Raw genomic sequence first — 13,095 nt, 5'->3', positions numbered from 1 at the left:
TAAAAAAAAAGTTAACAAAATACGCTCATTAAACTCCTTTCTGCAATTTAATTTCGATTAAGTTAAACTTACTTTGCCATCAGTGCCAGTCATATTGCCACCGCTAACGCCATTCTGCTTCAATTTGGTGCGCTTATTCACTTTTAACTTTGACACTTTGCCGATGGGTGTCAGTTTCGGTATGCTGACCATTGAGTTAAGCAGAGTTACGGTGCCTGGCACGCCGCTGGCAGAAGCCTCCGAAAATTTCAGGGCAGCAGCTTCCATTAACTGTTGTTTCTTTTGTTGGGCGAGCAGTAATTGGCGTTCCACTTGCTGTTGTTGCGATTGCGCAGCCAAAACCATGGCGTTATTCTGTTGCGATGGTGAGCTAGTGGCATTAGGATCAAACTTAAATTCGACCGGTTCATCGTATTCGTCGAGCATTAATTGGGGTTCCATGTAAGACGTGTCCATTTGATCATCGCAGTCGCTATCGTTGCCATCTAAAATTTGCGGAATTGTTTAGTTGTTGGCGTGTATAAGAAATCTGTTAGCTTAAGATAGACGAAGACACACACAAACATACAACAATCGACACCATTTTGTTGCTCAATTAAAGAGCAATTAGAATAGTTAGGCTTAAAAAGAAAACCTTAGTATTTCAAATTGTATATGTATAGTCTCCTGACGTTCAGTTACTTTTGAAAACGAAAGTTTTATCGGTAATTATCGGAGACGAATACTTATTTTCCAATTTAAGGGTCTCTTATCTAATTTTTTATTAGATGGTCCATAAATGTGTCAAATTGTACATCTTCATTCTTTATATTTATTTTTCATTTTGAATGGATGTGATTTTGTGCATATGTATGTATGCGTATGGGTTATATTTGTATGTGTGTGCTCTCTTCGCCTAATGGTATGAATGTATAATGCAACGTAAAAGCAAACAAAAACGGAAAGGAAATTCGTTTTGCTGTAAAAAAATCTTAACAATTTAAAATTGTTTTTGGTTTTGTCACACGCACGCGTTCCAATGAAGAAGAATAAAAACGTTTCGGAAAAGCTATAGGGATTTCAAGCCATTCTCAGTTGTTTGTTTTTGTATTTCTTTTTTACTGAGTATCGGAATTGCATTTTCGCATTTACACAAATCGATGCATCTGACGCTTGTAAAAATGCAGCGAAACATGACTGTTCCACTTATTGTAAAATAACGGTCGTCAAGAAAAAAAAATCGTAAATCAATGAGTGCAGCAGCAAAATAAAACGTTACATAAAAGTGTTTTGTAACAGAACAATTTGGTAATAGCAAAAAAAAAAATATATAAAACGCTTTAAATTTTTTCTTAATGTCAATTATGTTTTTCTCTTTCTTTTTATAATGCAATATACATATGTAGGTAAAAATAAGTATTATGAAATGTTTGAGACAATTTTAATACGCACTTTATTAACATATTCATTACGTCGGCCATGAATCCCTAAGCTCTGCCAGTTCGAATTAACTCAAGCTACAATTTTAACTTTCCTTTTCGCTTTATTTGCGTTTCTTGCATCATACTTTCATTACGTTCTCTTAGCTTTTCATAAAACTTTGAAACTCACCTGCCGACGAAATGAGTCGCGGCCTTTGAACTGTTCTCTTACATTGTTTACACTACGCGAAAAGATCGACGGCAAAATACTACGCGTAGTTACGAGTTTTATGAATTATTTCCTTATTTACACTTTTTTTAATTTCACTCATATTTTGCTTTATGTTCAATTCGCACATATGGCCTACGATTTTACAGCCCCGACAACAAAATGGGTTTTGTCAGGGCATAAATTTCTATGTATTTCGAAATAGTTTCGTAAATCCCTTTTAGCTTTTCCGATGCGATTTTCAAACCCCTTCTTTAGTTCGCCTTTTTCATTTAATTGTTTTCACGATATACACATATATTTTTAATGAATGTCTTCGATTTTGTTTTTTGTTTTAAATAAATGCAGTTTTGTTAACAGTTATGATTAGCGGCTGCTAACAACTGTCTAATAGATTTCAATTGCTATGCTGGTGAATTTATTTTAATTATTAATTTTATGGTTTATGAAAAAAACAATGATTGGCTTGCAAGAGAAAATAATTTTTAGAAAACTATTTTATGTATATAAGAAGCACACTTATGCATGTAATCATATGTGTAAATATAAAAATTACTTTACAAAAATTTAACACAGCTGTTCTAAAAATCTCGTTACTTTTCATGGCTAAGCCAAAAACGTAAAAAAGTGAAGTTCGATAACAAAAATGTATATATGTATGTAAGTATTGCTTAATAGTTTGTGGTTAGTTCCAAACAGTTACCAAATAAATAATAAATATCCCCACATGGGTTTTTTTAGGAATGGTTAAGAGTTAATTTTGCTGAGCTTAATGAAATCTTTACCAAATCTGATAATCTTAGCAAATACGCAGATACATTTATGTTATCGAATTCGTACTTTAAACTTAATTGTAATTTTCAAAATGCGAATGCTTGTTTATAGTTAAATTTTATAAAATGTAATGCCGAACTTACCAGAGGTGCTGTTATCATTTTCATTTTGCTTAGATTTGTTGTCTTTTGATTTGAATTTCTTACTGTGGGAAACAGAGTCTCGGCTCTCCTATAAGAAGAAAGATAAACGCAAAGTTATAAATATATAATGAACTTTATAATACTACTAAACACTAAAATATTTTGTTTTAACAAGTTTTTGACTACTTGTAAAAACGATTAAACAACCATTTAGTAATTGAAAAATTAATCATTTTGATTAGACAGCTAATTTAAGTTAGTATAAAAACAATGTTTGTACAAAAATTAAAATAAGATAGTTTACTTACGCTTGGATCGCGCATATCGCCGCCGTCACGTTGATTGTCATCTGAAGCATCATCATTGCCCGAATAAGAATCGCCCATTTTGCAATCGCCCATCTCAGAGTCCTATAGAGTATAAAAATAATTGAATTTTAGTGTTTCACATCAACAACAGCGGTTTATATGCTGCAATTACTTACATTCATCATGCCGTCACGTTCAAATTCATCATAATCATTTCCGGTACCATTGGAGCTGCCCGACAATTTCCGTGGCCTACCACGTTTTCTTTTCGGCATCGATGCAAGTGCTGAACTCAACAGCGACTGTTGTTGTTGTTGGCCGCCAGCCATTGTTTGGGCACCAGCCATGCCACCACCACCGGCGTTTGAACCAGCCAATAGACTATTCTGTGATTTACTACGTTGATGTTGCTGTTGTTGTACCAAATACGGTTGAATACGTTGTAGTTGTGGTGGTGGTGGCGTCGGCGCAACCGGTGATGGTTTATCATCATTCACTTCGGTTAAACCTTTAATACGTAATGATTCGGCGACACGCAAGAAAGCAGTAAGACGTTCCTGATCCACAGAAACTTCACCGCGATACATAAAGTCGAGCAGAGATTTCATGTCGGAGTATGGTACATCCTTTAAAATGACAATTGGATGCTTTTCGGGATGGTGTACGAAGAGCGCATTAAAATACGGACTACAGGCAGATAGAACCATCTGTTGGTGGAGAAGAAGCAACAAAATGCAACAATACATGTAATAATTTGTATGTAGGCGAGTGTGAAGAGCAATCCGATTAGATGTATGTGCGTACGACACTTACCTTGTGTGCTTTTAAGTATTGTCCATCGACGGCCAGCGTGACATCCGTAAATGTCTCAGCGTGTAGCAACTGATCGAACACAGATAATAAGTTGCTTTGATGGTTATTCCATCGTAGGCAAAATCTTTGGGATGCCATCTTCATTTGTAGGCTTTTTTCTTTGGCTGTGATACGCTCACAACCCTTTAACGTTGAGGAGTATAAATTTGTTGTTAAATTAAATTATTTATGCCAGACTAAGCTAGCTAGCACAAATTATGATTAGCCACCGTGTAAAATTTGTAGCTGCAAAAGTTTCTTAATTGGATCCTTTTAGGTTTAAAAGTCATACAGATGCGTCTCAACAATTTCTAGAAAAATTGCGAAATTACAAAGCGTTTGTGTGTCGCGTTGTTGTTCCTTGTAAATTTCTCGGTGAATGAAAAATAATGCGCATTCCTTTTTTCCTTTCAAACGTTGAACAAGTTTTTCAAAAACTCCTGCAATGTGAAGAAAAGGAAACTGTAAATTAGTTTTACATGTTTGAAGAGGTGGTTTTGTAATGTGCATTCAGAAAGGAAGCAAAGTACTTTTTAAAATTTTTATTAAATATTTCAACAGCAAATCCATGAACTGTATTCAATTCAGTTGAGTGCCAAACACATATTAAACTTATAATAATAATATATAGTATATGAACTATAGTTAAAATCAATAATAACTAAATAACGCCTGCCTTATCGCAGCAAGCAGACGTACTAATCTCAGAATAGGCAAAAGGACGAAACCACATGTGTGACCACCCCCTCTAAAGTAAACACTAGAAGCATATTGAATATGGCGAAACACAACGATCAAACTATTAATACACAAAACAACAACAAAAATAAGTAAAAAAAAGAAAAAAGTTAACTTCGGTTAAGGTTCGGTCAGTTTGGGTGGCCGCTATACGCTATCGGCTATTCCGACAAATGAGTAGCTTCTTGGAGAGAAAAGAACGTGTACAAAATTTCAGAACGATATCACAAAAACTGAGGGGCTAATTTGCGCATATACAGACGGACATTGCTAAATGACTGAGCTCCTCACGTTGAGCATTCATATACACTTTTTATTGGGTCTCCGACGTTTGCTTCTAGGTGTTTCAAACTCCGTGGCAAATTGAATATACCTTGTTGTAATTAATATCTGTATGGAAAACCCATGAGCCCAAATTGACGTTCATCGCCCGATGAGTAATACAGGACGCATGTGCATACGTCAACGAAATAACAAATTCGATATGTGTGAACATAAAAGCAAATAAGGAAGACTGAGCTACTAGTGGTAAGTGACTCAATGGAGTGAAGGGTGGACAAAATGCACATACAAAGACACATATACATACATATATGTATGTAGTGCTGTATAGTGCCGCAGAACTGATAAGAGGTTAAACAATAACAAACTGTATTGAAAGGTATCAACTTGTGTTGTTTTACAGAAATAGATAGAAGAATATAAAGAAGGCATGCAAAACGTGGAAAGCAAATATAAAAAATTAGCAGACAACGCTCTCTACAGAACAATTGAAAGTAGAGAGCAGAGCATAAATAAGCAACACATAATTGAGAGTAATGAACTGATAATGCAGAGGTGAAAGTCATAAAGCACACACACATAAACGAAACATACATATTTACACGCTCTGACTCAGTTGGCAAGCAAAGCGATAAGCGCCAACGATTTTTGGAGAAATTGAGTAAGCATGAGAGAGATTACAATACACATGAGCGAACCGCGAGCACACGATCAGCTAATAATTTGCCAGTAATCAACTATTTAAAGAGAATACGAATGAATTCGCGAAAAATCGTGATTGCTGCAGATATTTCTTAGTAAGAAAGCAACAATACAAATAACAAATAAATAGATTTGTTGTTAAATGCACATGCACTATAATTGCAAAGCATGTAAAATGAAATAAAAAATAAATGAAAATATGCAACTGATAATGCGAAGGAATGTTAGGGGAGAACGTGGAAGATATGTTATGCACATAAACTATACATACATATATTCTACATAACCAAACAAATAGCAACAGGTGAGCGGTGCATTGATATTTGCTGAACGCTTGGCATTAAATTTCATAGATACATATGTATGTATGTATATGACAACACTGCCACCTACAGTCTCCCACAATTATATTTATAAAATGTATCAACGTACTGTGAAACTTATGATTACTTAGCGATCATCGAAATCGTTTATCGTTTTTCTAATTAACAATAAACCACACACAGACATACACAGACAAACGCTATGATTTTAATTGCAATCCCGCGGTAACTGCCACCAATATCCGTATCATTCAATTTTAGCTAAATTAGAAAAATGATCGTAACTTTATATAACTGTTATTCAATTATGATTTTTGTGGTTGTCTCCTTTTCCTTATGTATCTGTCTAATGATTCTAACAAATTCGCTAGAGCTTACAAAAGCTATTAATAGAGTGTTTTTGCCTCGTAGTTATATTTATATGAATAATTGATTCGAATACTGGACGGTTTATGCCATCATAAAGTTTCTTAGTCAATTAGGAAAACCTTTCATAGCTTCGTTTGATGCTGTTTTTGTTATGAGTCATTGCAAATGAGTCAGATTGAAGAAAATGCTAAATTATTAAGATGTTTTGTTAAAGGATGACATTATATAGTTGCCAATAACAAATATTTTAAATATTAGTATGTTAAAAAAGTGAACTAGTCATAAATTATATTTGATACCGTTAACAATATTCGAATTTAATACATAAATAAACTGGAGCCCCTCAGCTGATGATGGTGGAAAATAAAATCTAACTTCAACCATCACGCTCCTTAAACAAATGCCTACCCATAAAGTCATAGATTACACAAATAAAGTGGTTGCAGATAGAAACGTCAAGGAATCACATAGTCAGGAATTAAAAATAACTTAGAACATTATTATTATCTCCACAAGTAATTTTCTTCAACGAGCGATTTGTTGTGAATATGCGATTCCTAGAAGCACGAGCAAGTGTTTCACCATGTGAAGTGATTTTTATTTTCATATATATTATTAATATTTTGCTTTTGTATAAAAGGTCTGTATTCGTAGTACACGGCGGCGGCAAAAGCCTGCGAACAAGTGTGTCACGTCAGCGTTGTTGGTGTAGCTATGGCTGCGGTCTTGGAACATTGAACGGTGATCGGCTATCGACGAAGCAAACAACGTAACACATACGAAACAGTGGAGTGGTGAGAGAGGTGGCAGCTAAGCTTAAAGGCGAGTGTATCGAAAGCTTCGTAGAACTGGTTTTAGAGCTATTAATTTAATGTTGTGTGAGTACTCGTATTAGAAGTCCATTTGACATTTTAGAATATATCAAATTAGGGAGCAGTTGTGTTGAGCAACAAAAACAACTTATACAGCGTAGATACAACTTTACATAGACGTAGATAAATTGTTTATATCTAACTGTTGTTGGTTTTGAGCCAATGGTGGGAATTTCTTATAGCATGTAGGTGAAATATGCCAAAGCAGTGACTCAAAGCGGAAATCTGTTGTGCGCATTCTTAAATCTATACAATATGAATTTGTATTTGTTGCAGGTTTAAGCGTTAGCTGTTAGTTAATGGTACGAGAATGTATTGGTTTCAAATTAGCATTTATAGTGAATCTCGACTACGGCTATATTATTTAAATGATTTCTTTTTTTATAAAAAAAAGTAGAGAGATAGTAAAAACAGTGTTCAAAAATTGATCAGCTGCTCGTGGAACGACAAGCAGTCTCATAACATATGACAGAGAACGCTTTATTTATTTACTTTTTAACAAAAAAATATTCGGAGTTTATTAAAAATTTTACTGTAGAACATTTAAATATTACATAGCTTTTTGAAGCGTAAAAAGATTTTTTTCGGCTACTAGATACATACATATGTATGTGCAATATAGATGTACATACACTAAATGATCTTTTTAAATATGTAAATTGACGAGGAACTTTTAGGAACGCTTCTAAATGGTCAACCTTTATTTGGATCCGCCCAACTCTCGAACCGAAACGGAATTTTATTTTTATTTACATATATAAACATACGCACATACATTTATATAAATATTCATTCATAAACACATACATTATAAACATACATATATACCCACAAACCCCGATTGGATTTTCCCAGCGATACGTAGCAAATGTCCATCATATACATACATATGTATGTAACCACACAAACGATGTGAGGGTGTGGAGCTTTGGTTTTGGAATAAAGCTGAAAATGGTAACCAGACAAATGGCAATAGAAAATTATAACAAATAAAGGAATACATAAACAACAACCACACGCATATGTAGTACATATATATGTATGTATGTAGGTGAATGACGACAGTGAAGCCCAACGGAGTTAATGCAAACAATTTTTTTATGGTTTGTTGCAGCGAAGAGTCGACAAAAAGCAGGGGGAGCAAAGCTGTAACCAGTGATCGTGTGGTTACTTGCCTATTCCCCAGTTAATGAACGTTGTAGGCTGACAATTCGCCTAGCGAGCAAAGCAGAAGAGAAAAGCACACTCAAATAGAATGTTAAATAAACAGTTGGGGCAAAAGTTATGAATTGACAAAGGAAAATCCGAACGACAAGTGAACAGTGTGGCTGTAAAATAATGCAACTTTGTTGCTGATGAAAATTGTCTAAAAACACTTACTAATCCTAGAGTGAAGCTTCAGTGTGTTTGTGTGTGTGTGGTGGTAGACGTGGCAAAAGCAGAAGTAAATAAGCTGAAAGCTGAAAATTTAGTAAATGTTGAAGGCAAATATATGTATGTATGTATACTTATCGATGTATGTACATACAAATGTATATGCACAGGCAAGTGTTTTTAAGCACTTGGCGGCAGACAGTGGAGCCGCTTTGCTGAGCTCATGCTGGCGGTACGTGAGACCCCACTGACGACGTGATTTCAGCGCTGAGGATATGCCTTAGGGCAAGTTTGGGGGTGATCGTGCACAAAGCCATTTATACACATGCGCACACAAGTTGATTTTCATAAACCAAAGCGAAATGAGGGCGTCGTGCTAGTTACGCATACAGGCATAATATACATGCATATGTATAGCATATGTATGTATGTATGTATTTCTATTATATGGGGAGCTTGGTAAGGACATGGATATTTGGGAATCATATCGAATGAAATGGGTAGCGCCCGACCGCCGTTCCACATACATATACACGTGCGTAAGGCACATACATGCATATCTACATATATACATTTATATATGTATGTATACTTTCGAGTGCTGTAAAGCCATCGCAAGGCATCAGGAATGATCACTAAAGTCAACACAAAGTACACAGTTGTTAAATATTATCTTATCTCATTTCTCGAAGTGTATTGCGTTCAGTCTTTCAATTACTCTCTTATATCTGTACATACATACATATGCTTGTGTATATTCCTTATTATGCCTTATGAAGAGCAACAGTCAACCTGGTTTACTTCACGCCATGCCACGCCACGACATTTACAAGAAAGAAAGTAAATAATTCACAGATACGCATGCGTTTTACTTTCCGTTTATTTAGCTTTCCTGTTGCTTTCGCATATACGCATAAGCATATATTCTATAAATGTGCGTATGTATAGTTTTTATGACAGAACGCCCCAAAATTCCAGGCAATGCAAGCACAGTCGCAGGCATTTATTTGTAGATACTTTGCGCACAAGTGGCTCGGTGGGATGTTGCTGTTGTTGTCGAGTATAAGAATATTGCTATAAATGTTAAGTTATGATAAGGCTTTTCTGTCGCTATAGCCGACATCGTCGCCAGGCTGTGGAATATGGCATATATGTACATACATACATTCATCTAAATATAACAAGTTAATGCACAAACACACAAATGTTGTGAAATATGAAACTTTATGATCCGCTTGGCACTGCCAGCAAAGGGACACAGCATTTTTTAAATAAATAATACATACATATGTGGTATATTTTGCTTGTGTAATTTATAAATACGCTGTGATAAGACGTTTGATTCCTTTGGCGTAAGCGCGTAGATTGAAATACATAAAGTATTGTGTAGTTTTGGTTAGTATGGGATTTAATTTGAGAATATTTTTGTCACGTAAGTCGATTTTATCGATTCAATATTAAAAGAAATTAATTGCATAAAAAATCGTAAAAGAGTTAAATAAGAAATAAAAAATATTATTATTAATTGCTATTTTTTAGAATCAAAATTCCTCATATCTTTTAATATTTGTATGAACGCAACCAATTAGAAAACACAGACTAACTTCAATAATTTTAAGTTCGATAATTTGTTTTTGCTTACACTCATATACATATATTTCCTTACAAAATTAATTTATAGTAAAAATATAAATATTTACATAAAGGTGAGTTAACTGCAAATATGTAAATCGGGCCGATACAAAGTGAAATTTCATAGCGAACGGGACAAAATCCAATGAATGTTATAGTGGGAATAGAAAAGGAAATACAAAATACTAATGTACCTAAACAAAAAAGGCGAAATGTGACGACAAAATGTTAAAACCGCCAATTCTATGCTCGATTGATAATTTTGAATAGCTGATCAAAATTACGCTGAATGAGAGTATAAATAAGGGGGATTGTTGTCGCATAAGAGAGAACTTGCTGATCGCATGGAACGTGTAAATTAGTTTCTGCGTGAACTCAAGTAAAACAAAAATATAAAATATATTTTGGGGAAAATTTTTTTACATTAACTCGCTTGGCTGTAGTATTTACAATTCATACTTTATTTTTGCAATAAGAAGGGTATTTGTGACACGTGACACGTACATATGTATATTTCGAATGTATGTAAATATTAGTTCATATGATCTTTATATACAAATATCGTTAATTATATTTATACCTCAATCTCATTAGGGTACTCCTGACGCAATAGACTTAAGGGATAGGTTTGACGTAATTTTGATTTATAAAAAGGAGTGCTCCAAAGGCAATACATTGAAAAAGAGAACAAAAATTAAAAAAATACAAATACTATATGTATTTGGTATTTGATTTATTATATTATAATTTTTTTTTTAATGTTTGAACTTTTTAATTTTCGAAAAAATTAAAATAAATAACCTTTTTATCAAAATAAAGGCTCCAACAGTATTTCGCCATTAATAAAAAAAATATATTTTTTAATCCAAATCAGAGTAATATCACCATAAAAATGTGTTTTAACGCCATACTTCTTTGACATAGAATCTATTTTTGTGAATAATCGTGGTTTAAAAGAGTTCTTAAATAATTGAATAAACAAATTTTTTTGAGCAATTCGTTTTTGTTTTCTTTTCAATATTTACTTACTAAATCGTAGTGTTCTCAATAAAATTTTCTTTGCCTTTGTTTTTTGTTCATATTTTTATTATATTTTCTTAGTATTTCTTTTATAATATCAATTATATCTTTATAATATAAAGTGTTTTTAAAGTTGATTGTTTAAGTTACATGAGGTTTTTGCACTCTTCACTTTTTAGTAACAAATGATTTTCTACAAAAAGCAATCAGCAGTTTTTTTAACTTAACGAGTTTTTCAATTGTAAGAGTTCACAGTTTTATAACGATTATAATATATTTTCATTTTGAAAACATGCTTTCGGTGTTTATGTTATGATTTGTATAAAACTTGTATTGTAAATATAATAAAAACAGCTGAAATTTGTTTATATTTTCAATTAATGCACTTGATTCTAAGTAACTATTCTTCAATTGCACGTAAACCCAAGTGACATTTGTTTTTAATATTCTTATGGAAATTTATTATTTTTCAAATATTTTTTGCAGATTTACCTTTTGCTTTAAAAACACGACCCCACTTAAAAATTCACACTTATTTTATCCATATGCTTTTTTTTTGAAACAGTTGCACATTTATTTCATATTTTACACTTTGAATTGTAATTTATCGTACATTAAAATATAATATATTTACACGAAAAAATTGTGTCGTTCTAAAGTATCTGCATTTACACAAAATTTCATTTAATTAAAATTCCTTTATCAGCAAATGTATTTTTTTAAATATTCACTTCAATTAATATTCACATTTGTTGTTGGTTTAAAAGCTCTAAATGATTTTGCTTATATGCGCTGCAAATCATACAAGTTGACGAGGAGTAAAAATAAAAATACGTCCTTTCACACGCAGCCACCAATTGTGAATGCCGAATGCCTGTTGGTCACGGCTCTCCTGCGCTGCTTACCACTACCACAAAAAGCAGCGCCGACAACAGCGCTGCCATCAGCACAACCGCCAACCACTAGCCAACAAAACGACTCAATATATTCAGCGATGCTCGTCGACGTCCCAATTTGCCGACGTGTGCACGAAGGGGAATTACCGAAGCGGCACGAACAACGAAAAAAGGCGAGGCGAATAAGCTGATCATTCGTACACCCATTCATAGCTATACATGCATGCAAGTGCTATGTTTGTGTGTGTATAGCAACGTCCTACAGGCGAAGGAGACGTAAAAGCAAACAAAAAATTGATCTTTCCAACCACCACTGCCACCGCCCCTATAGCTTGGTTGGTATTATTGTGCTCGTTTAGCAACTGGGACTCGTCCGTTTAATTTTTGCTTGCTGATCGTGAGTTACTCATACGCGCAGGCTACAAAAGCGCTTGGCAATCAGACATAAACTTGTAGTCACACACATTCAGGTTCACACACACATAGTCACACATACAATAATACAAGCTGTGGACTCATTATTTAAATATACATATGTATATGTATATGCATTTGTACATAAGGTTGTTGTGTATATACAACCCCTTTAGAGGATAAACGTAGGGGGTATGTTGGGGGCGACTTTTAACTTTCTCACCATTCAGGTGTTTGTGCGGCAGTATGTGAGCGCAAGAACAACAAACGAAACTATCGCACCTCTCATTACAGAGATTTATTGAAGAGGGTAAAGGCTGATGGTTTTGTTGGTGTTCGCTGCATTCGTCAGCAGCGCTGCTTTTGCCTGTTGCTTTCGAGTATCAGAAAAAAGGGCGACCCTATGTAAGATTTACATGTGTGCGTGTTTTCCCATGTGAGGGAAATGATTCGTGTGCTTTTGTGAAGGGAGTGACACGCAGGCACTTTGAAAGGTGAAAATGTATCACAGAATATAATAAAATCTATTATAATAGTTTTGATAAGCGGAAGTGTGAAATTTATAAAGAAGTTTATGTATATTTTATTTTAATTCTCCTTTTCATGACATTTTAGTCTATTTATATTTGTTGGAATATGCGAAATATTTATAAACAATTTATGCACAAAGTTATATACAGTCAAGCACTCATGTGCATTTATATGTACATAAGCATATTATTTAAGCACTTATAAGGGTAGCCTACTTTTAGAAACCGTAAATATTT

General features: G+C 33.9%; 1 protein-coding gene across 4 annotated transcripts in view; it reads right to left on the bottom strand.

The window, feature by feature from the left end:
- The window catches only part of LOC120768024 (protein tramtrack, beta isoform), a 46,519-nt gene that overhangs the window by 7,761 nt on the left and 25,663 nt on the right, over nt 1-13,095 (bottom strand). For 2 of the 4 annotated variants that reach the window (XM_040094508.1, XM_040094499.1), the window contains 4 exons: nt 3,668-4,146; nt 3,031-3,561; nt 2,855-2,956; nt 2,547-2,634 (listed from right to left, as the gene is read on the bottom strand). In XM_040094508.1, coding sequence (XP_039950442.1) covers nt 2,547-2,634; nt 2,855-2,956; nt 3,031-3,561; nt 3,668-3,811 — 865 coding nt within the window. In that variant the 5' untranslated portion in view covers nt 3,812-4,146. Of the gene's footprint in view, nt 1-72; nt 486-2,546; nt 2,635-2,854; nt 2,957-3,030; nt 3,562-3,667; nt 4,147-11,510; nt 11,600-13,095 lie in introns of those variants that run through there. The other 2 variants (XM_040094527.1, XM_040094519.1) reach the window with 2 other exon arrangements.

This window comes from Bactrocera tryoni, chromosome 1, assembly GCF_016617805.1.
Source record: "Bactrocera tryoni isolate S06 chromosome 1, CSIRO_BtryS06_freeze2, whole genome shotgun sequence".
In the NCBI taxonomy this organism is placed as follows: domain Eukaryota; kingdom Metazoa; phylum Arthropoda; class Insecta; order Diptera; family Tephritidae; genus Bactrocera; species Bactrocera tryoni.
This window is presented reverse-complemented; position numbering and strand designations above follow the sequence as displayed.